General features: G+C 32.7%; 1 protein-coding gene across 2 annotated transcripts in view; it reads left to right on the forward strand.

Moving 5' to 3' along the window:
• The window catches only part of LOC145287735 (ubiquitin-protein ligase E3C-like), a 113,353-nt gene that overhangs the window by 29,590 nt on the left and 58,026 nt on the right, over positions 1 to 25,737 (forward strand). For both annotated transcript variants that reach the window (XM_080135499.1, XM_080135498.1), the window contains exons 2-6: positions 11,434 to 11,487; positions 13,569 to 13,643; positions 14,434 to 14,571; positions 16,271 to 16,383; positions 25,393 to 25,550. In XM_080135499.1, the coding sequence (XP_079991625.1) occupies positions 14,437 to 14,571; positions 16,271 to 16,383; positions 25,393 to 25,550 (406 nt within the window). In that variant the 5' untranslated portion in view covers positions 11,434 to 11,487; positions 13,569 to 13,643; positions 14,434 to 14,436. The remainder of the gene's footprint in view (positions 1 to 11,433; positions 11,488 to 13,568; positions 13,644 to 14,433; positions 14,572 to 16,270; positions 16,384 to 25,392; positions 25,551 to 25,737) is intronic.

Here is a 25,737-nt window from a genome sequence, read left to right on the forward strand (position 1 = left end):
AAATTACTTTTCTATCTACTCGAATAATATATTTTTTAAGTATTTTAAAGCACTTTGATTAACTTTTTTTTTCTTAGGATGTCTTTCAATATGGTTTCAGACTACACTCGATGTTTAATTATTTTTGGGGTGATTATCGAGGCGACACATCGAGTAAAATCTGGTGCCATGTTCAGTTTACAAGACTCCCAAGGCAACAGTAAAAATGTAAATAAGACTTTAAAACAACATAAAAACACTTTTTATTTAAATTGTGGTTGTAGGCAGGCAGGCTCGAACCCGTACCGCGAAGGAAGAAAATGTGAGGAAAAAAAAAAGTGACGTCTTTGCCGTTGCGTCCATTGCTAAACTGGAAGTGGTGAAGGTTTAAATTAAGGCTAGTCAATCGAAAAGAGGGGATGACTTTTGAAAATATTGGCAGAAACCCCCTCCCCCTCCTTGTAGAAAAGTGCCCGGTTGAGAGTGAAGGAATTAATGTTTTTAGCCAATTTTTCGATTTTTTTTTTTTTTTTTTTTTACAAAGGAGTCCCCACTTATCAAGGCTCAGAGGTCACTCGAGGATAAGAGTGAGGATAAGAGTGAATAAGTGTATAGTGGTCAATGGGACATTGTAGTAATTGTTAGGAGTGGAAATTTGGTAAATGGGTTATTCCAGCCCAATTCATCCAGCCCCGACACACCCCCTCTTGGATTTTTTTCATATTTACACCATACAAACTTTGGGTTAAAACTAAGAGAAATCTGCAATTTCAGCCCAGTTGGATTTCAGGAACATATTTTTTTTCACAGTTGGTTTCGGCCTGGAAATCAAAAATTGCTATCTCATGACGTAGAATTTTCGACCCCCGGCGTTTTACAAAATTTGCATTTTTGTTGCAAAAAATAAAGCTCTGGAGCTAAATATTCACACATATAAGGTTTTGAGGGCAAGGAATCCAAAAATCATGGTTAGAAAGATGGCAAATGAGAGGAAGTACCTTATTTTTACCATTTTAGGTGGTGCCGCAGCACTTTTTTAGAGCTTGTTTGGGGCGATATTTTATTGAGAAAAAAACATAACTGTGGTGCTTTGCCAGACTTCTCCTTTGGATTTTTAAAGTGACAATGGGTTGGAAATTACAAAAATCAAATAAAACCTTTCGGCATATTTGACATTTCCAGACACTAAAGCCTCAAAATTGGCATTTTTATAAAAATTTAAGGATTTTTTGGTGAATTTGGCAACAATCTAATCTTAAGTTATGATCAATATCTAGAGCTGAAAAAAGACTTGGATCGGCTCATTATAGCCCATTTTCATAATATAATGTCAAATTACATCATATAAAAGGATATGGACCCCTACTTCACAGTCAAAATGGACAAAAAAATAGTCGAAAATAAAAGACTGATGCATAATCTAGTTTATCATAAGAAAAACTGTCAAACAAATATAAAACAGACATTTGTTATAACTCCAACTATCGACTTAATCTGTCAAAATAGTTCTGAGTCTTATTTTTCTCCTCCTTGGTGATGAAATATGTTCTACCATTCACTGAAATACTTGGGGTCTGCACTCTCATAACGACCTTGCTTAGTGGAATATAGCCTCTATCCCTATTAGTTGGCCAGTGGAATTGATGTGATGGTCCATGTGGATGCAGGAATTTGCAAGTAAGATCTTTCTCTTCCCTGTTGACACTCTCAATCAATGCTAACCACCAATACCCATCAAAAATGCAAGTAATGTAGTCATTGCATTTGAGCAACTCCAGAGTTTCATCTAGCGGCGTAGGCATGTCCAGGAAAGAATGGTCGATAAAGATCGTTGTGTCAGCACTCAGTTGCTTGCCCTGAATAGTAAACTGAGAAGTTGGTTTGAAATAGTGACAGCTCCTTGTACCAGGCACAGTATCTCCCAGTCTCATTTGAAGTTTCTCTCGAACTGAAACCATGTCTTCTTTGTCGATCTTTAGAAACATGATACCAGTGATCGATGATCTGCAAAAGTCTGCAACAGCATGAAAAGTGAGTATTTGGTCTTTTATTGGCCTTTGCAAGCTGGCACGGAGAACTTTGCGTTTGACAGCCCCACCAATTCCATCACAGGGTGATTTGCCATGGCTAGTTGCAAAAAATGCCCAAGTTGCATCAATTCCAAAATCTGATGAGTGATGGCAAAGGTTAATAAATGCTTTGAAGTTTTTATATTGGGCAGCACAGCCATCGCTGAAGTACTCTACACTCTTGATCCAGGGAAATTTCTCTTTGATGTACAACATCACCATTCTTTGCAGTTCATGCACAAAACAGGTGTCATGCTCAAGGTCATCTGAAATGATGCATAATGAGATCTGTTGAAGTTTACCATTGTTATCTTTGTAATAAATTACCACTGGATGTATGGTACACTGGTCTTTGTTCCAGTGATATCCCTGGATCTCATCTTGCACCACGTAGTGATAATTTTCCGCAAAGTCCAAGAGAAGTATACATTCGGTCTCAGTTATTTCTTCTCTTCTCTTTTTTAGATACTGCGCTTGGCTCTTTGCTGTGAAGGAATGGGTCGTTAGATTATCAACATTGTATACCAATATCTCTATGAAGTAATCTACATCAGCCATCTGTGTCCGTAGCATTGTCCTATCCACACTCTCCCACTGACTATATGACATCTCACTGTCAATTTCCAATTCAGTAAATTTATCTCTGATATACTTCTCTAGAGCAGGGAAACCTGGGCATTTAGGACAACGGTGGACCATACATTCAAGACTATTGGTGTCGCAAACTACCAAGGCCATCAAATCTTTGTAAGTGATATTAAAATTGGGATTTTCAGTTGGTACATTAGCAGCACTCTCATCTCTGGATTCTTCAGCTTTCCTTCTGAGCTGAGTCTTGACAGTTGAAACAAAGCAGTCAACAAGCAATTTGGTATTTTGATGGTGGGTGCAAACACAAACTGAATGAGAACCTGATGTCAAGACGGTGACGCACCATTTTGGACGGAGCTCACAGAACTTTGAAAGACCTATTTTGTGTTCAGGATAGCTTTCTTTGTAAGCTACATAAAGCTCCTTAAGATTGCATAATAGGAGCCGTTTCTGGACATGAACTTTATTACCAATGCTCACAAAATCTTTCCCTCCAAGCATTAACCGTGAAAATTCATTGTCCTCATAGAAAGCCAAGACAGAATTGATAACCTCTTTTGAGAGACCTCTCCCCTTCTTTTTCTGTGGCAATGAAAGAATACCTCGATCCTTTTTCAGTTGCCGTGCTTCACGTACTATATATTCAGAGACATTGAAATATTCAGACACCTCTTTTCGAGACCAACTTTCCGGAGCTAAAGTCATCAACTGGATCCTCTCACTGGTTTTCATTTCTTTATTCTCAAGTTTGTCCTTCATTGCATCCAACAAACAATCATAATCTTTTGCCTTTGCCACTAAATCCGTTTGACTCGTTTGGCTGCTAATAGGGCTTCCTAATTCAGGGCTAGAGATGTTAAGGACTTTGGCAGCTGCCTCTACTTGCATTTCATAGTTTCTTTCTAATTTCTCTCTGACAATATTGATTTTTGTGTGCTTCTGCATTCTACCGGTTTTTATAGGGGATATATCAAACATCATTAGACTGTCATTCAGTTTCTCTCTCTTTTGTTCAATTTGCGACTCATTTTCAAGGTCTTGGTTGTCACTTCCTTCTGTTTCACTTGTATCTTCTAACTTCTTGGCAGCTACTTCACAGTGACGGCAAAGCTTCCAGCCAGGAACAACATGGTAGCCCTTCTGCTTTAGCATCTCAGCCATGTCTAACTTGATAGCACGATCACCCTTTACCTTTCTTTTGTGCTTCAAAAAGATGTTGCAGCACTTTGTATATTTTTTCTCAAAGTAATGCCCCAAATGAAATTCGTGATACCTGCAAATGTTAGCAACGGTTTCATCAGTGAGTGTGACACCAGCTCTTAATTTGAGCACAGTTCTTACATCATGCTCTAATGCAGTTATTGGTGTTGAAGATGGCTTCAGATTGCGGTGACATGCACTCTTCATTAGTAATCCAAAAGAACATTGAGGAGCACTTGTCATCAATGATGTATCTCCTCCCTCTCGTTTCCTTGGTTCAGAAGACATTCTTAATTTATTGCTCTGGAAGAAAGATGTGAAATAATAATTCACAATGAGCAGAATATGCAATACTCAACTGAATCAGAACTTTTTGAGATATTGGAATCAGAAAAATTTTAACCTAATTTCTGATTCCAAAAACAATTCTTTTAATATCATTTTAAACTTAATTTTCCACTGCTGGTACTGATAAATATTTATTGTTTTTAAACTATTAGTAAAAATAAACTTTAGATCATAATAACATCAAAATAAGGTGTAAATTTAATTTACTTGCATAAAATAAACAAAACAGAAATTGAAACTTCATGAAAATTCGTTCTTAACCTTTAGAAAATGCAGTTTATTTACAAGTTTATAAAAAAAATGGTTTTCAAGAAAAATAATATCAACTTTATTGTCAATTAAATCAAACGTAGAATATAAAACGTGCCTTTTTTATAATTTATTTATTTTATGCTTTTGTCCTCTATGACAAGGCAAAAGATGTGAAAAAGAACATCTTACCAAGTTTGTTTAATCTTGGCCATGTTAATGTTACTGATAAAACTTCATAAAATCAGTAAAACCACGTCCCTTTCCTCCTAACCTTAAGTCCTGATGGTAATACGAATAATGAAATTTAATAAAATTAACAAAAGATAAAAAGTATATGCGATGTGGATGTAACAGGGTTTTTAATAGTTAATTTAGTGAATATAATTCTGGCATTTTTATTGTGTTCGCTTATCTTTCGCGGAAAGACAAAACAAACGGCAAAGTTGACAAAATGCGTCCTAGCCGCTAAAAACTGATGGGGTGCAGTTATGACAGCCGGCTTATCATAATTTCTTTTATAAGCCTCCGAGTAGTTTTTGATTGTGTTCGAAAGATTAAAGTCTAAAATAATCTTCAAAAGAAAAAAAAATGTATTTTCACACATGAAAAAAAAGTTATGAAGAAAGATATGAAAAATCAAAAATATAGCTAAATTTCAAAGTTTTAGAATTTTCGTAAACATTTTCATTATAACTTTTTTTTTTGTAAAAATACATGTGTTTTGGAGAATAACTTTAGGCTTTAATCACCATCAAAATCAAAAACTAATGGGAAACTTATAAAAAATTATAATAACCTGACCTTCATAACCAAAACAATAATTATTTTAGCATGCAGATTGAGAGATGAGTTTTGCATTTAAATTTAACATAAAATTGATTTCCCATACCATGACCATTCTTACTTTTAAAGCAATTAACAATTTTTTTTCCAGATATTATTACAAATTAATATGCTCACGGTCACTTATATTTCTATAGTAGCAGATGAATGGATGCAATGTAGCTTGATTTTTATTCCAGTGGAATCTTTAAGCCACATCTTGCAAAATAAATGAATAATTCTCAAAAATGCCCAGAATTTATTTCCGATAACAAATTTATTGGTGCTCATGCAGAATGCGGACCATGATATTTTTTGATAAGATCAAGTTTAATTTACAACATTTTTGTTTATTTAATTGTTAGGTGGAAGAAGAAAAGTTATAAAATGTCATCTCCTCCTCATTTAAAAAAAAAAAAATGAATTTCTAAATAACATTATTTCAGCACGGCTTATATTCTGCATACATACCAAATTTATTTTATTAACTATCCGAAAATACTTAAATAACTAAGAAATACAGGGCTTATTTTAAATTAAATTTACATGTGAATAAATTCTAAAAGAATTGATATATTTCTTTGTCAAGTTTTTTCAGTGTGTTCATGTGTAATCTTTTAAAATAAAATGTTAGAATACCACTCTTGTTTATGAGAGAGAATTTTACTGAAAACTTATTTTAAAATAAATTATTAATAATAATAATAATAATAATAATAATATAAATAGTAGTTTTATATAGTAAAAAATATCTACTTAAATTCTACATTTAGATTAAAATATAACTTACATTTTTATGGTGACTGACGAAATTTCAATCTTCTAGTCTGTATTTGTGGGTCTTGTCAGTTCCAAGACAAACTCAACTGGCAAAACGGTTTCAGTAAAATTAATTTTTATTGCTTTTTATCTTCACCCATCCCCCTGTTATATATTGAGAATTTGGTTTTACAAACCAGTAAACAGGGAGCAGCCTCAACCAATAAATAGCCAGCAGCTTAAAAACCAAAGTTAAGACCTTTTAGCACCTTCTTGTTAGATTTGTCAATGCTGAAGGACTGGATAGAAATCAAAAGGTCATGTTTTATGGTTGTTGTTTTTTCCTACACAGCTAAAATAAATCCACATCATATATCTGTTATTAGGTTTTATTTGTACTGGTAGCTTAAAAATAAATATTCCTCATTTTATCTTTTAGTACCAGCTATGGAAAAGTTTAACATTTTTTTTTCAGAATCGTTTTTGAAATTGGAAATTAGGCTAATAATTTAGATCATTTCATTTAGATCAGGTCACTTTTATTATTTTGGAATTTCTTAAGAATTTTATAGGGGTTACTCTCAAGGACATCCCTGAAAAAAATTATTTTGTAAATTTATGATTTTTTGACACTATATGATAGGTTAAAAATATTCAGGAAGCTGGAAGATCTGAGCAAAAAATCGCATTTTCAGAAAGATATAGACGAAAGTTTTAAAAGTTGGATCAAAATACTGTGGTATTTTGAGGGTTAAAATGTTTCTGAAGAAGTTTTCTAATAAAAATTGTTGGATTGAGATAGTACTAAAAGTTTAAGATTTTTACCATCCTATTACTAGTTTCTTATTAAAAAAATAGCATACTTTTATCATAACTTGGTGTTTTCAACCCTTATCAATTAATTTTGAAGACTGTAGGCCTGTGAAATTGTTGAAATTGTTATCAGAACTTTTTAGTATCTGGCTTACTTGCAAATTTATTCCAAAATTAAGGTATGATGTCAGTTTAGCAAATGTCTAAATTAATTATTACATCTAATAGGGAAGGGAATATTTTTCATTATCATCGAAAATAGACCTGACTTTCAACAGAAACTGTGAGTGAACGGAACAAGAACTTTTTAACATTTTTGGTCCAGCGGTAATTTATTGTGTCTAGAAAAAATATATGAAAAAAAAAATGCATTACCATATCAGCCACACCCTTTTTTATTGGATTTTGGGGCATGTGGGTAAAAAATCCAAAAACCCTTAATATCTCTATAAGGATTCACTTTTTAGCAAATCTGATGCCATTTTTGGATTCCTTGGGTCAAAATACTTACCTGTGCAAATTTTCAGAGCCATAGGATCTTTCAATCAGAAAATATTCAAAGAAATGACATCACAAAATTTATCCCGGGCGCCACATTATGCAGCAAAAACGAAAACAAAAAATGCTCTAAATCGGAAACCGCTTGGAATTAGATGCTCAAATTTTCAGGATTTCTTAGTTTCTATATTGTCTATCTGCACAGCAAATTACAGCCAAATCTGAGGGTATGGGTATTTTTTGTCCATTTTGACTGTGAAGTAGGGGTCCATATCCTTTTATATGATGTAATTTGACATTATATTATGAAAATGGGCTATAATGGGTCGATCCAAGTCTTTTTTCAGCTCTAGATATTGATCATAACTTAAGATTAGATTGTTGCCAAATTCACCAAAAAATCCTTAAATTTTTATAAAAATGCCAATTTTGAGGCTTTAGTGTCTGGAAATGTCAAATATGCCAAAAGGTTTTATTTGATTTTTGTAATTTCCAACCCATTGTCACTTTAAAAATCCAAAGGAGAAGTCTGGCAAAGCACCACAGTTATGTTTTTTTCTCAATAAAATATCGCCCCAAACAAGCTCTAAAAAAGTGCTGCGGCACCACCTAAAATGGTAAAAATAAGGTACTTCCTCTCATTTGCCATCTTTCTAACCATGATTTTTGGATTCCTTGCCCTCAAAACCTTATATGTGTGAATATTTAGCTCCAGAGCTTTATTTTTTGCAACAAAAATGCAAATTTTGTAAAACGCCGGGGGTCGAAAATTCTACGTCATGAGATAGCAATTTTTGATTTCCAGGCCGAAACCAACTGTGAAAAAAAATATGTTCCTGAAATCCAACTGGGCTGAAATTGCAGATTTCTCTTAGTTTTAACCCAAAGTTTGTATGGTGTAAATATGAAAAAAATCCAAGAGGGGGTGTGTCGGGGCTGGATGAATTGGGCTGGAATAACCCAAATTGGATTACTTAAGGGTAACGACTCATCAAGAATTTGTTTATGTTGGACTTGAAGACGACCATATTATAATCAGCCGGAAAGCAAGCAAATGGAAGAGAGTTCCACAGGTGTGCAGTTCTAAGAAAGAAACTTTGTTCATGGAATCTACGTTTAGGTTTAGGTACAGATAAAGAGTAGGAGAAATTATTGATAGTGTTTTCAGCTAGATGAGTTTCTTATGAAAGTTTGGCAGGGGGGAGCATAGATTGGAGCTCAGACGAGCACTTGCCATGAAAATAATGATAAAGCAGAGAGGCTTGCAACATCTCTTCCGCATTTAAACAGACAGGTGAGATAAAAGAAATTATTCAATAAAATATTTGAAAATTTATTCATCCCTCAAATACATTTTGAAACATTTTGAAGATGTTTAGTTCTCTTTCACTGCAAGAACTTCGACACTCTGACCTGCAATAAGTGCCTGGGCAGCCCCTTCAGTATTCCTGGTAAGAGTGTCTCAGGCGATTAGCAATAAATTAACCTCTTCTCAAAAAGAAAAGGCAAGGCGTGGGAGAGTGGATCTCCTAGAACTGCACAGAACTAAACTGCCACTGCAAAATAAATAGGGACCACATAATTACAGGAATGGTTTAATCTCTGTTGATTGGGGGGGGGGCTGAATATAAAAATCCCTAATTGAGTTGAAGATTCGAGCCTTAAGCTGGCTGCCATTGAAACATTATCTCAACCAAATTCTAGTTTTATGGCAATTTGTGGTGTTGGTTCAGCATTCACATCATATTCAAAACAAAAATAAAAAATCCATATGATGTACGTACTTATCATGATACAAAAAGATCATATTCCAAAATTCACATAAATTAAGCAAGTAGTTTTATTTTTATAAAGAAAATCATTTTAAAACTATTTTAAGTAAATAATGGGAAATCGTCAGCATTGCAAGGCTGATTTCGCAAGTTTGAATTATTGCTGAGTTATCTCCCTTTGTTTTTTTTTGGGGGGGTGTTTAAAGATGGCGATATAAGGCAGTCCCTCATCTATATATATATATAAGCGAAAATGTATGTTTGTGTGTCTGCTAAAAACTTTCAGCAGACAGAACAAAAATTCACAAATTTGGTCTCATGAAAGCCCCATCCTTCGCCCGACAAATATAAAAAAATTGGCCCAAAACGTTCATTTTTTCACCCTGAAATCAGCACTTTTCTACAGGTCAGCAAAAACCGTCCTCTCATGACGTCATAACCTGATTTAGTTTAAATATTTGAAGAACTGACACAATTTCATGTACGTCATGTTAGCTCAGTTGGTTAGAGCGTTGGGTCATTATCTAAACGTTTTGGGTTTGAATCGTGGTGTGAGATTTTTTTCAATGCCAGGTAACCCCCGCTAGTTACTTATAAAATCTGAATTTCTTAGTGAAAAATAAAACTAATTGATCGATTTAGTGATTTTTGGAATATGACATCCTCGTTTCATCACGGATACATACATGATAATTTTTTTTTGTCTTTTTGATATGGGGAAATTTTTGACAAGAACTGATTTTGGTTTAATTCCTGATTTAATGGCAAAAAAACACCATAATAATGTTATGTTATTATTACAGTATTTTAAAATTATTAATTGAATGAAATTGCTATAAGATTTAGTTATAATGTTGTTTCAATAGCAGCCATCTTTTAAAGCTGAAATCTTCAATATAATCAACATTTTTTATTCGTTTTATGAGATTCAAATAAGTGCCATTTATTAAAATATAGAAGATATTGAAAATCCTTTATGACATCATAATGTGTGGATCATGGCAGGATGTAAAAAAAAAAAAAAAAAGTTTCAGCAGAAACTTTTGCTTTTACAGCAGCATTTGCTTCCAACAAAGCCTTCATCAGATGATGACTCTGGTTGCAGGCATAGTTTCAGAGCTGAAGCATCATTACGACTAGCCCAGAGCACCCCAGCAGTATCTCATGATACCACCAGACTTTGTTGGATTGTTGTCACTGTGTACGATTTTTTTTTTTTTTTCTTTTTTTTACATGGAGGTCCCCACTTATCAAGGCCCAGAAGCCACTCAGGGATAAGGGTTATTGTGTGTACAGTAATCAGTGGGATAGTGTTGCAATATTCGTTAGTATCGGAGATTTGATAAAGTGTCATTACTTCAGGGGGCGGTTCATCAGGAATTTGTTTATGTTGGACTTGAAGACATCCATGTTGAAGTCAGGAGGGAAACAGGCAAGCAGTAGAGAGTTCCACAGGTGTGCAGTTCTAAGAAAGAAACTTTGTTCATGGAATCTACGTTTTGATTTAGGCACAGATAAAGACTGGGGAAAATTTTTTACACTGGTTTCAGCTAGACGGGTGTTTATCGTGAAAGATTGGCGAAGGGGAGGAGACCAGAGATTGTAGCTCAGACGAGTACCTGCCATGGAAATAACGATAAAACAAAGATAGGCTCGCAACACTCTATCCATATATATTGCTATATCCACGCTGATGCAAATAGAGCCTTGTCTTGTATTTTAAAAAATTCCCTTTTTTTTTCTTTTTTTTTTTTAAACTCATGTTCACCTTTTACAAAGCATATCACTACTTGGATGTAAGGGACTACTATTTGGGACCATGTCTAGCAAAGGTTAACAAGATATTTGTTTATATTACATTTAAACTTCTGCAGCCAGGGAAGTAGGCAGCAGGAAGGGAATTCCCAAGTCTAGCTGTTCGAGGGAAGAAACTATTAGAATAGAAAGCTTTCTGGCATTTAGGGACATCAACAGTGAAGGGGTGAGATCTTATTACTAAACGGGTTTGTCAGGGATATGTACTTCGAAGGGGTACAAGTGAAACGAGTTCATCAGAACACATTCCATTAAAATACATTCCCTCGAACAGCGAAACTTTGGAATTCCCTTCTTGCTATCTGCTTCCCTTACTGTACTAATATGCTGAAGTTTAAATGTAATGTAAACCAACATCTTGTTAATCTTTTCTAGGCATGGTGCCAAATAGTAGCCCTTGCGTCCAAGTGATGATATGCCTTGTTTGGGATGAAAGTGAGTAAAAAAAAAATAAAACAAAATGAACCAATGGTGTGCTTGTTAATATCAATATTGTATAATTTTTTTAATTTCAGGAGTACAGAGAAGACTTAATAAAACGAGCACAAGATGAACGGCAAAGACGAGAGGTATGAACGTGTTTTCTATTTTATGTTGGAAAAAGTTTTTAACAGGATTGAAAAATATAAAATTGGATAGGCCGCTGATCACTAAATAATTATGTAGAAAAACATTTGAAATACTAACGAGATTTTATTTGTTAGATTATATTGAATAGTTGATTTGATTGAAACTCAATTCAAATAATTGGGCCTCACATCAGTGGGGAGGGGGGGGCGACACAGAAACGTCATCGAGAGGAATGGTGCATATTCTTTCCTCATAACCAGACATTATATTCCAAATGAAATAGCCCACAAGTGAAAACGACCAATAAACACAATTATATATAAATCTACAAGGTAAGCTGTTCCTTCCAAATATCTTTTTGTTGCTCGCTTCACAGCGAGTTTCTGCTACATTTCTGGTAGCAAATATTCTGTTGAATCCCAAGACAGGAATAAGAAAGTTATTCAGAAATTGTACGGTACCTTCAATAAGTTTCCAGACTTTTTTCATATGGGCATTTTTATTGAAAGTACACATGAAATTTTAGTCCCCTTTGAAGTAATCTCCTCCGGTTGCAATGCACTTGTATCATTTCAACAACTTCTGAAAGGCCTCATGGAAGCCCTCCTGGATGAGCATATCAATGACCCTCGCTACAGCCTCTTTCATCTCAGTTGTCTCATAGCAACAGCCTTCAAGCTGAAGGAATAACCAAAAGTCACGGAGAGCAAGGTTTGAACTATAGAGGATGAGGAACTGTTTTATCAGATAGTCTGCGACAAATCTTCTGCATCTTCAGTTCCTCATGAATAAGTGTGTGTACAGTTCCCACACCAACATCAAATTGTGCACTTATTTTCTCTGTAAACACAATGGTTCTTATCCATGAAATTCTTTATTTGGCCAATCAACTTTAGTGTTTTGACTTCCATACTCCTCCCACACCTCTCATCATCCCTCACGAATTCACTGCTTTCCTTGAATCTCTAATGTCAATCACAAACTGATGATAGATTCATGCAAGATAGTCCAAAAGCACTCTGAAGCATTCCATACGTTTGTGTCATTTTTTTCCAAGTTTAAAACATAATTTTATTGCATATCATTCTTCTAAAGTGTCCTAAAGTCCAGATTGCATTTTTGAAATTTACCAGCTGTGATAATCAGGCTGTAGTAGGGTGTATTCCAATTCCTGTTGTGGCTGTTCATTTGAACCTGAAATCATAAAAATTGGTCGGTCATCTCATAAGATATTTAGTAATAACATACTGAATTTTCAAGTGTGCACAACAATTTAAAATGCCTGTACAAAAAAAGTCTGGAAATTTATTGAAGGCACCTTATACTTCTTATAATACGGAGAAGTAATCCAGATAAGTTTGGTCCATTCACTATGCAGAATAAGGACCATGTCATCATAGAAAGTTTATGGGCAGTTGATGTAAAATGCTGAAATGTCTCCGAATACTGAGTTAATGAAATCACAATTGCCAACGTCATTCAAAAAAAACATTTGCTATCATTAGTTTATTATAAAAAAAAATCAAATATTTACCTGGGCTTGAACAAAAAAATACCATCAAAACAAGTTCAGTTGTTTATAAAAAAATTTATTCATACAGATTTTTTTTTTTTTTTCTTGATTTTAATTTTCTTAAAGTTTTGTAAAAATTGTCCAATTATTAAATTGTTTTCTTCATCACAACAAAAAGAAATTTTTTTTCCCAATTTTTTATTGAATTATCTTTGTTACCACATTTTTAATTGAAAAAAAAATTGGCCAGCGTTTTTGCAAAAAATAAAATTGCTAAACTTTTTTTTATCACCTTCTGGAATTTTTACGTTAACTGCCTTATTTTGCGTAAGTACCGTCCATTCTTACATTGTCAGACAGAGGTCTCACAATAGATTTGTTTTTGTTGCGTATGTAATAACTTTCTTGCATGAGAATCTTGATGTGGATTATATTCTCAAATATTTTGAATGATTGAAAACTTTGTTTTATTTTATGAAATCCATTGGGTTTTCTTAAAGTGCAACAAATGTAGAAAAATATTTTCTAAATAAACTGATCTAATCTTTACTTCCGTTCTTTTTCTAGGACTTACGGATCCAGAATGAAAGTGCAATCAAAATTCAAACGCTTTATCGAGGATATCGAACTCGGAAGAAAGAGGTAGGATCTGTCATCTTTCAATGTCAATTAACAAAGACAATTCTTGTCATCAGTTAAAAACATAAATATATGTAGATTTTTTTTTTTTTTTTTTTTTTTTTTCTTTTTTTTTTTAATAAATAAGGTTAAGGTTAAGTAGCACCTTCACTTAGAGATTGTTTTACTTAGAAAATTGCCCATATTTTATTTGGACGTAGATAAATATTTTTTAAACTTCTACAGTTTAATCAAGACATTAAAAAATGAAAATATTGAAAAAAAGGTTATATTGTACATATCCGTTTTGGACTGAAGATCTCCGAAAAAAAAAAAATTTCACTTAATTTGATTAATTTCTTTTTTTTTTTTTTTTTTTTTTTTTTTTTACTGCAGAAAAACACGTTTTTATGTGTTGAAGTCAGCCATCTTTGAATTTTTTTTAACATTCCACAGGGAATAAAATAAAATAAAATAAAATGCTGACACTCCCCCCCCTATCTTTAATACTAGCTTTTCTTCCTAAAAATCAACCCCTTTGCTTGGTATCATAACAAATTGTTTTTTCACTGTAAAAAAATAAAAACAAAAAAAACTACTTGAAATTAAGTGAAATTTTTTTTTTTTTTTTTTTTGAGAACGGATATGTACAATATAACCATTTTTTGCAATATTTTCATTTTTTAATGTCTTGATTAAACTGTACAAGTACCATATTTAAATTTTTTTTAAATTTTTATTTTTAAAACCGTAAATATTGTTTTTAAAAATAATAATAAAAAAGTATATATATAATTATCTGTTCTATTTTTAGGCGATGTGTCTACGACAAGTTTTTGACTCTAAACTATCGACTTTTCCAAAGCAATCCCGTGTGAATGTACGAATCGTCTCTGAACTTTGCAGTCAACTTTTGTTCTTCTATAATGGAAAAATGGACCAAGCACGGCTGGTAATATTTTTAGCAAATTTCATTTTAATAAAAAAAAATTTTTGAACTAACTTTAGAATTGTTAAAAAATTTTTAGTTGGTTACTTTTTTTGATAGTTGGTTACTTTTTTTGATGCAGTGCCTGGATGTGTTTCATACTGCCATGGTAGATGTGTAACCCATATCTGCTGTGGAAAAAACACATTAAATGAAGGAGCCCGAACTGTTTGTTGAAGAACAAATTATTTTTATTTAGAAGAACTAGTGGGACCTGTGGAATTTCCACAGCGGGCTCTTTCATATGTAATATATTGATGTTGGCATTCTATGGATGTTCAGCGTAAATGGAGATGCCCTGATATTATTGTAGCTCTTTTGTTAAAACTGCAAAAGTATTTGTCTAATAATATATCAGGGACGCCTAGCATAGCTCAGTTGTAAAATACACTTGAATATGGCATTTTAATTTATGTAGATTTTGTATGTGTTATTATAGTCAATTTTCTGTCAATTCTTATCTCCATATATAATTTTTTGATTTTAGAAATTACCTTCTTGATTAAATTATCATAGGTTAGCAATCATAGATGCCACATACAAATTTATTATGTCTAGACTATTAATCACTATCTTATGTAACTTTAGAACGCCACTTTAGACACATTTTGTCTTTATAATAAAATCCTACATTTAATCCTAGGAGAAACACCATCACAATCGCAACCATCTTTAGAGGAAGTAGTTCCTATTTTTCCTTCTAAATATCAATTACTCCTACTGCTCCAGTCTACACCAGGAGGAAATATATACATACATATATTGTGCTTGCACCTTTTGTAACTGGATCATAAACTCAGACATAACATAATCTTTCCCTTTTCTGATTCAAAAATAATAGTCTCCCCAGACTAATTCCACTTATTCTGATTGGCTGAGCTCTGACCATTCCTATATTCTGGATTGATGGTATTCGCATGCTAAATGAACGCTAATGTACCATTTAAATATGGCATCACAATGATGCCTGCTTTTGCCCTCTGAATAAATTATTGCATTCATTTTCTTACATTTTATAGCGTCAACAATATCTACACCAGTTTTTATTTCCTCTCTCTCGCTTTGTACATTTCATTTTATGCAAAAAAAAAAAATTGCAGTGTCAACACTATAACAGTTTTTATTTCCTTGCTAGATTTTTTTTCTGCCAAATTCAAAATAAAAAAAAACTTGTTTTATTCGAATCTTGAAAAAAATATTTTATTTGTTTATTATAAGCTTGAAGACATATTTTAGGATCGGATTTTTAGATTTCTGATATTTTTTTTAATGAATTTCTGTATAAAACATATCTAAGAACACTGCCAGACATATAAATTAGCTTTGTGTAAAATTTGCCAAAGATATGCTCAGCCGTTTCAGAACCTATGAGAAAGGAACACACACACACACACATATACACCAGTTATGAAGAATTCTTGGTAAAATTATTTATGATAAGAAATGGAAGGTCATAACAATTAAACGACAGTCACTCGGAAGTAAAAAGATGTAAGCGTGGCACTCAAAATAACACACGCTATCATATTAATATATAGATGTTTTCTATGTTTTTAATTCTGTCTTGATGTGAATATATTTAATGTAATTAAATTTTTCTTTAAAAAAAAAACTTCATTTCTTAATATTGAAACGGCCATTATTTTTCTGCTTGTGTTTTTAGTCGTGGATTTGTCAGCAAATGCTGTCACAGAAGGAAGAAATCATTGAACTCATGAAGGAAAACTTTGACAAGATGTTGCACGAAATAAAACTCCTCCTTCATTTATGCTTGCTGTAAGTTGTTATTTCATTAAGTACTAGAAAGTCTACTGTTTATAGTAAGCACTGTTGATATGGAATAAAAAATTAAAAATCAGTTTTTTTTTTTTTTACCACATGCCATGGTGATGGTAAGACTTAGCATATCTTCCTTCAGATGTTGGTGAAATATAAATTTTAATGTCCGATAACTTGACACATACGTGCTCGACTGGCACCTTCTATCGGTCGTTTAAACCTCATACTTCACAAACATCTAAAGGAAGACATGCCAAGCCTTACCATTGCGATGGCATGTAAAAGAAAAATTCATTTTTCTGATGAATTGAAAAATTAAATTTGATTTAATAAATATGTTTATTGGTTGAATGAGATTCTGTTTTGGTTTGGTTTTAAACCATTAAGTTTTGAAATTTTGTATTCCATTTTTTTTTTTTTTTTTTTTTTTTTTAATAACTATGTTGAGACAATTAATCAGTATTAGAAATATAGAAAATATTCAGAAGTTTTGGGGATATTAGAATCTGAATAATTTTAGCCTAATTAAAAAAAGTAAAAATCGCATAAAAAAAAATGTAAAATGAAGTAAAATAAGAAAATTGTGCGAGCGGAAAAATTTAATGAAAATTTCAAAGTGAAAAATGATCAAAATCTTGGATACAATTATGAAAGGGAAACGATTAAGAGGTTGGTCAGTTTAAAAAGTTTAGCTTAATTTCTGATTCCGAAAAATGGTTTACTTTTTAGTCCCCCGACAAAGGAGGGATTGGACCTAGTAATTCACTCCAGTTTGTCCATTGACAATTTTCGCAATATCCATGCCTTGGAAAATTTTGCACAAATATTAGTCATGGTGAAGGTAAATTTTTCCCTTGTGGAGGAGGACTTCACACGCTTGGCTTGCTTTTTTTTAAACTTTTTTTTTTTTTTTTTTTTTTTTTTTTTTTAACTTTTCATTGGTAAGCAAGATTTCTTTTATCCAATCATTATCAAATTAGGGTAATAATAAACTTCTGAACAGAAAGTTATGTCCGTAGATTGTCCACAGTGGATATTTCGATGGTTTTCTGGGCATCTCATGGTCAATTGGCTTTTCGTGGCCCTCAGAAACAGATGATCTGTTTATGTTCAGTTTGCTAAGAATTCCCATTTGCAATTTCGTAGAAGAAAACAAGTATCAGTTTAACATCTATAACCTTTGGTTATAGTCAGCTAACATACTTCCTAATTTCTGGTGTGTCTGCTACCGGAAGGAGTGATAAGACAAATCAGTTCCTTTGCTTTTTTTCTCTCACACTTATAATCATTGAAATTTTTTGTTTTTTTTTGATTAAGAATTATTGAAATCGTTTTTATTTTAAGAATTATTGAAAACAGTTTTTAAAATCTTTTAAAACTATTTCGAGAATATTACTCATACGTTCTTTATGATGTTTGAAATTTTATTTTGATTTCAATAATTTTATTTTTATACTTTAATAAACACATTTTTTATATAAATTCAAATAAAACCTATCTTTAAAATGAAAAAAAAAAACTTAAGAATTATTGAAATTCGTCTTATTTTATTTATTTATTATTTTTAAGAATTAAAACGACTTTAAAATCTTTTAAAACATTTTTTTAATTTAAATTTTCACCTCAAACAAGGCACATCACTACTTTGGTGTAGGGGGCTACTATCAGGGGCAACAGCTACTGGGGTACTATGTAGGGAGTTGGTCAGCAAGATGTCGGTTCACGCTACACTTGAACTTCTGCGTGTCAGTACAGTTGGGGAAGCAGGGACCCGGAAGGGAATTCCAAAGTCTAGCGGTTCTGGGGAAGAAACTACTGGAGTAGAAAGCTCTTTTACATCTCTACTGTGTGGGGATGGGATTTAGCTGCCTGTCTGGTTTGTCGAGGGGTTTTACGTCATGAGGGCACAAGTGCTTGCAGTTCGTCAGCATTCACCATTAAAGTACTTGTAGAACAGGCAGAGGGATGCAACATTTCATCGATAGGACAGAGGTTGAAGCTTAGATGACAGTTCAGGACCTATCAGGTTGGCGACTCTCTTTTAAACCTTGTCTAGGAGCGAGATTAGTAGCAGATGCACCAGCTCAAATATGACAGCAATACTCCATACATGGGCGAATGGTGGCCTTGTAGAGATACAGGATACTTTCGGGTGTTAGTAGTTTTTTAGCACGGTAGAAAGAGCCTACCTTTTCTGCAGCGGTCCTGGCAAAGCTTTCAATGTAATTGCTCCAACTCATGTTTCTGTGAACATTAGGCCAAGGAGTTTAAAGGATGTACTTTCAGATAAAGAGTCATTGGCCATTGCTATTGATGGTAGAGAAGATTTCTTGTAATTATTGAAGGAAACAAGTTTAGACTTGGCAGCATTGAATGTGACCATCCATTTTTGTCCCCATTCCACTACAGATTCGAGGTCATCCTCTAGTGATTCTGCCATTCTTCCCACTATTTTGGGAATATTATATATTGGATACATTTTTTTAATGTTTTAAATTTTATTGTTTTGATTTCAATAATTTTATTTTATACTTTCATAAACATATATTTATTATATAAATTCATTGAAAAAACATTAAACTTTAGAGACTTTTATTTTTATAATTTCAAAACATTATCAAATTTCAGATAAAAGAAAATCTTATTCTTTCTAAATTCTTATTAAAAGTGCAAATAAAAACTTATTTTTATCTTTTTATAATTTTAATTTTATACTTTTCAATAATGTCTGTTTATATTTTATTTCAATAAATCGTTTCACAATAAAAATACTGAAGAACAATAAAAATGAAGGAACTGATTTGCTTTGTCAACGCTTTCAGTAGCGGCCATGTTGGAAGTTAGGAAGTATGCTGAGTATAATCTAACCTTGTTTTAAAGAGAATTCATCCATTGCAGTACTGACTTGAGACCACACAAGCAACACCTTTATCACAGCACAAGTGGACAATGTCTTGCGCATTAAACACCCACAGGTGTACATTCACAATAGGTGCGCTTTTTATAAAATTTTCAATTGCAAAATATTTTTATACGTGGTGGGAGGGGGGGGTTATTTTCACTTTTATAGTCTCTTCTGTTTTCTTGCGACTTTTGCTTCCTTTTGTCGTTGCAGTTTTGTCTAATGGTTTCTATATGAATAAGCTTCTTTTCGTGCAGGAAAGACACAAGGAAGTGTTTGCTGAGTTTTCTTAAAGGTTTTATTTTGGTGAGCATTGATTCGAGAGAATGATAGTCTTTCTTTCTCATAGCTGAAATGAATGACGCACACGGACAGACGTATTGTGGTAACGTTTTGCACTTAGATTATCAAAGTTGTCTACGTTAATGATCAACAGCCTCGCACAAATCAACTGCATACTTTCATTATTGGGCGTCTTTTGTACAGTTTCCACGTACAGATTTGAAAATTTTAACGTGGTACCATTGTAGGGAAAATTTTAACTTACCAGGATAGCGTGTGTATGTGCTTTGTAAGTTTGGATGCTTGACAAGAAAAAGAAGAAAATGGCGACTCACAGTTGCTTTTAGCTTTAATGATTACGTGTGAGATAATACAGATCGCCATAACGGAGTTTGCAAATACCTTCACTGGAAGATATGTAAGAAACTCAACATTCAGTGTAGTAAAAAATCCTGGGAACATATACCCGAACGAACAGTTGGGAATGACAACTACACTATTCACTATGACTACATAATCCCTACTGCTACATATCTAGAAAACGCAGCTGTTAAACCAGATATAGTGATTTGGGACAAAGCAAACAAAAAAGCGACCGTAATAGAGGTCAGTGTACCCAATGATACAGGGCTTAACAGAGCTGAGAGGGAAAAGATAACAAAGTATCAAGGACTTATGTATGATATGAAACGAAATTGGAAATTAAAAGACGTTTCAATTATACCAGTCATCATAGGAGCAACTGGGCTTATGAAAAAGAACTTTAAAAAGTACATAGCAAGCATACCCGGTGAACCAAGTGCAAGTGAAATACAAACGATTGCACTGAAAGGGACGGCTAGAATCCTGAAAAGATCTCTTGGTTGGACTCACTAAAATAGGGGTAAATGTCAGATATCTGGTTGGATGTCCAATCCCCTAGAAGAAAAAGTTTAAGAAAAATGAAAAAACAAAAGTGTAAATGAGATGCATACCAGATGCAAAAAAAGGAACTGTAGATGGAACGGGAGGTGGAGTTGGAATAAGGCATGTTAAGGAGACTGACACGTGCAACAGACTATTGAAGGTGATTAGAAAAACCATGGGCGGAAAAGATTTAAAAAAATTATTTAGACTTTCATTACCTCGACTCTGTTTTATCAGCACTGTTTAGCTTTGACTTTCCATGTCTGCCATTCAACCCTGTGAATGATTCTGTTTTACAGATCTGAGTTATCATGCACTCAGTGTAACCCTTGTCAAAATCCATACTAGCTAACTTAATCGCTGTTGACATAAGGGTCTCTAATATGTAAAATTACCTCTCGTTAATTTTCACTTTGTGTTACATCTGACTGTTGTGTGTGTGTGTGTGTGTGTGTGTGTGTGTGTGTGTAAATCCAAATTAATTAAGTTGATGTGTTAACCTTTTTTTGTATTCAACTTTGGTTGATTAAATCTTTGTTATGAAGAAAATAGTCCCAAAATGGTGGGATATGCCAGGAATAATAAGTGCAAGTGATTATTATGCTAGCACAATGCCCACTGACCATAAAATTCTTCGGATAATCAGATTTCAAGGTAGTTCTACTAAAATAGTGATAATTTAAAAACAAACACATTTTTAATTTTTCCAAATACCATTTTGTTTGGAAATATCTTTCACACGCTTTAATAAGTATGATTTCTGATATCTTTGAAAAAATTTTAGCAAATTAATGAGAATAATGGTAGAATAGCCCTGAAATCGGGGATTATTTTACATTAATTTCTAAAATGTTTTTTTTTTTTTAATTTTTTTTTTATTTTTCTGCCAAATTTTTCAGTGTTTTCAAATGTTGGAATCTTATATTTTAGTGTGATGGTGGGATAGGTTCAGTGGAAATCATGGTACTTGTACAGTTTAATCAAGACATTAAAAAATTTAAATATCGAAAAAAAAGGTTATATTGTATGTATCCATTTTGGACTGAAGATCTCAAAAAAAAAAAAAAAATTTCACTTAATTTGATCGAGTATTTTTTTTTTTTTTTTCTTTTTACAGCGGAAAAACATTTTTATGACAATGTATTGAAGGAAGACATCTTTGAATTTTTTTTAACATGCCACGAGGAGATAACTCAATTTAAAGCGCCGACACTCCCTCCCCATCTTTAATACTAGCTTTTCTTCCTAAAAATCAAACCTTTTGCTCGGTATCATAAATTGTTTTTTTGCTGTAAAAAAAAAAAAAAAAAAAAAAAAAAAACAACAAACTACTTGATGAAATTAAGTGAAATTTTTTTTTTTTTTTTTTTTTTGGAGAACTTCATTCCATAACAGATACATACAATATAACTTTTTTTTCAATATTTTCATTTTTTTAATGCCTTGATGAAACTGTACAAGTATCGAAAGCATTAATCTACAATATCAAAGAAATCTTGCCATACATCCATTTTTTAAACAGTGCTAGTCTTAGATTTTAGATGCACATAAAATTCATTACAATTTTTGATACGTGGAATTTTAAGGTATTGAAACATTTATGTGCATTTGTTGTAGATTATTTGGAAACCATTAATTTCTTAAGCTTTTCAGTTGCATATTCAGATTCCTTGCAGAAAAATACATTTATGACAAATTTCCTCATTGAATCTTGTGTTTTAACAAAGATATAACATTTTTACTAAAAAAAAGTAGTGCAAAAATCAACAAAATGCATATGGTCTTAAAGAGGGAAAGATATCTAAACATGCCAGGCACAAAAATGTTTAACTTTTTGGGGGTCAGATTTTAAAAAAATTAAAAAGATTCGTACATTCCATGAACAAAGTTTCTTTCTTAGAACTGCATGCCTGTGGAACTCTCTTCTGTTTCCCTGCTTTCCAGTTGGCTACAATATGGTTGTCTTCAAGTTCAACATAAACAAGTTCTTGATGAGGGGGGCAGATTGTTGAAACAATCTTTCATCACTTGGTGCTTGTATCACTAAGTGAAAGATTCTTATGGAATATTGAGATAACCTGCCCCACTATTAAGTAGTCCAAATTTCTGCGGCTAACGATTACTACAATATTTTCCCATTAACTACCGTACAATCATTAACTCTTATATTTCAGTGGCCTCCTGGCCTTGATAAGTGGTGATTCCTTTGTAGCTAAAAAATTAACAAAAAATCAAGTTTTTTTATTAAGATATTTTAAGCAATTTCAATTTTTTCAGAAGTAGTTATTTTTTTATATGAATTTTCTTCCTCCTACCAATATAAACTCATACACTTTTTTTTAATGGAACGATTGCACAGCAATATGTGTATTAACTTGAATAGAATTTTATTTTACAAAACACGTTATCGCTTCATATTATTCAGACTACTGTTCTCCTCTTGAGTGTCATTTTCACAACATTTCAGTTGATGCAACTTCCAAGGTGTATCTTGTCGAACTTGGGAATGCTCTCGGAAATTTGGACGTAATTTCGAAATAGATAATATTTACAGTAATAAATAAACAATAGCAATACATGTATATAAATTATATATAGTTTTTAGAGCGAATTAGGACTGGAAATTTAGAAGAGCAAAATTTAATTTAATGTATTAATACTTTAAAGGAACATTGTTCATAATACTGAAGATATATAAACTCAATAGGTATATTTATGCTAGAATTATATTAATATTGAGGATTAAATGCGGAATATTCTGTGTAGCTTAATTGCCATATATGTTTTCATAACTTACTACTTACCTCTACCTATTTATTGAGCACTGTTGAAGTAAATACTGAAAATTTACGCATAAATTTATACCTTCATATATTAATTTATGTGATTAAATGAATTAGTCATATACAGTCCTTGTCAAAATCATAAGACCACTTAAAGTAAGCATTTATGCATAATATCGAATTTTTAATCAAATGGTTGAAACCATTGCCAAAAGGGAAAATATGATGGAAAAAAATGAAATCTGCTTCATTCGAAACCTTAACCCTGATCTAATAATTATTTTTTTTAAAAAACAAGCATTTTCACCTGGTCAAAATGATAAGACCACTTTAATAAAATCGGCTAATTTTGAAAAAATGAATATGAAAAGCTTTCTATGTTACTAAAAGCAACTTGTTAGTGGATAAAAAAGGGAAACTATTATCAGAGTTTGAAAGAGGAAGGATCTTTGAACTTAATAGGGGTGGACTCTCCCATAGATCCATTGCAAACAAAGTGAATCGTAGCAAAACAGTCATCACAAATTTTTTAAAAAATCCAGATCAATATGGGCACAAAAAGAGTCCAGGTCGACCAAAAAAAATAACCCCATCACTGGATCGCCGTATCAGAAGTTTAAAAAAAATCCAGTATGAGCTCAAGTCGATTGAAAAGCCAAACAGCAGCAGAATGTAGTCCTAAAACCATCAGAAGGCATCTGAAAATGAAGGGTTTCAATCATTTAAAGCGACTGCAGAAACCACGTCTTGAACAGCACAAAACTAATCGACTTAAATATGCTGCCAAATACCAGATTTGGGATGAAGAGAAGAGGAAAAATGTAATTTTCTCCGATGAGAAAAAGTTTAATCTAGGTGGTCCAGATGAATTTCAACACTATTGGCATGATAAAAATTTTCCCAAAGAGACTTTTTCAACTTGGCATAGTGAAGGAGGGTCTTTAATGATCTGGGGTGCTTTCTCGTCAGCTGGGACCCTAAAGTTGCAAGTAGTGAAAGGCCGGCAAACATCATTGAAGTACATTTCAATGCTTGAAAATGCTTCTATCAGGATTGAAGGTCCACGTCTGTGTGGAAGAAATTGGATTTTCCAGCAAGACAACGCTGCGATACACACTTCTCGATAAGCACGAGAATACTTTTCTTCAAATAATATAGAATTTAGATTATCTAGCATGTTCTCCGGACCTCAATCCCATTGAAAATCTTTGGGGATGGATGGCAAAAGAAGTGTTCAAGGATGGAACCCAGTTTGATTCGATAAAGGAACTTTCTGATTCAGTTGTCAGTACATGGGATAAAATTCCTTCGCAACTGATAAAAAACTTAGTCGCAAGCATGCCGAAGAGAATTTTTGAAGTAATTCGTAATAATGGAGGATATACTAAATACTGAGACCCTTTTTAGTAATTTATAATTGCCTTTTGTTAGATAAATTATCAGTGGTCTTATCATTTTGACCAGGTGAAAATGTTTGTTTTTTAAAAAATAATTATTAGATCAGAGTTAAGGTTTCGAATGAAGCAGATTTTTTTTTTTTTTTCATATTTTCCCTTTTGGCAATGGTTTCAACCATTTGTTTGATTAAAAATTTGATATTATGTGTAAATGTTTACTTTCTTAAGTAGTCTTATGATTTTGTCTAGGACTGTATATACTATATACACAGTAGCATATATTAATATATAGTAATAATAATTAGTAATAAAAATAGTGATATTTGCAACTAGAAATAAAATAGGCTCGCAAAAATAGTACTGTATAGGACCTGTGGCGCAATGATTAGAGTACTTGGAAAAATCAATTTTAAAATGGGAAAGTGATTCTTCTGAAAGTTGGATTCAATTTTCAGTGTGATTGACTGAAAAATAGTTGCAAATTACTTAGGGCCTCTATCCTGTCATAACTGACAGAACAAGAGCATGCTACTTCTGTGAAGTAAATAAAGTGTTCCATCCAAATTCCCAAGTTCAACAAGATACACCTGAAGAAGATCTGAGGTTACATCGACCGAAATATAAAAATGACAGTCAAGATGAGAACAGTAGTCCTATGAATACGAATAATCAATCCTTGTCTCAAAAATTCAGAAACGTTATCACTTTAAAAAATTTTCTCTGGTTAAATTTTCAGTTGTCTCGAAAATTTAAATCCTTCAATTCCTCTGGCGATGCCAATGCGGATGCTAGAAGTATTCACAGCAATAGACACCTACGCAGAAATTCCAGTGAAAAAAAAATCAACCAAACCTCATGTTGTTCAAAATATCTTTGAATTTTTATGTAACAAAGGTAAGTTTTGTATTTTTGTGTCGGTTTCTGTCCCAAACAAAAACATTATTTCTTGACTATTAAGGATGAGTAGTGAAAGTGAATTGATTTGTTTGTTTGTTTGTTATTTTTTTGTTTTTTTTTTAACTAAAAAATGATCACCCACCCCCCTTTCAAAAAATATTCATAAAAAAATTGATTTTTTGAT

The sequence above is a fragment of the Euprymna scolopes genome, chromosome 11, assembly GCF_053919585.1.
Source record: "Euprymna scolopes isolate OS-2025 chromosome 11, ASM5391958v1, whole genome shotgun sequence".
NCBI classification, from domain to species: Eukaryota; Metazoa; Mollusca; class Cephalopoda; order Sepiida; family Sepiolidae; genus Euprymna; species Euprymna scolopes.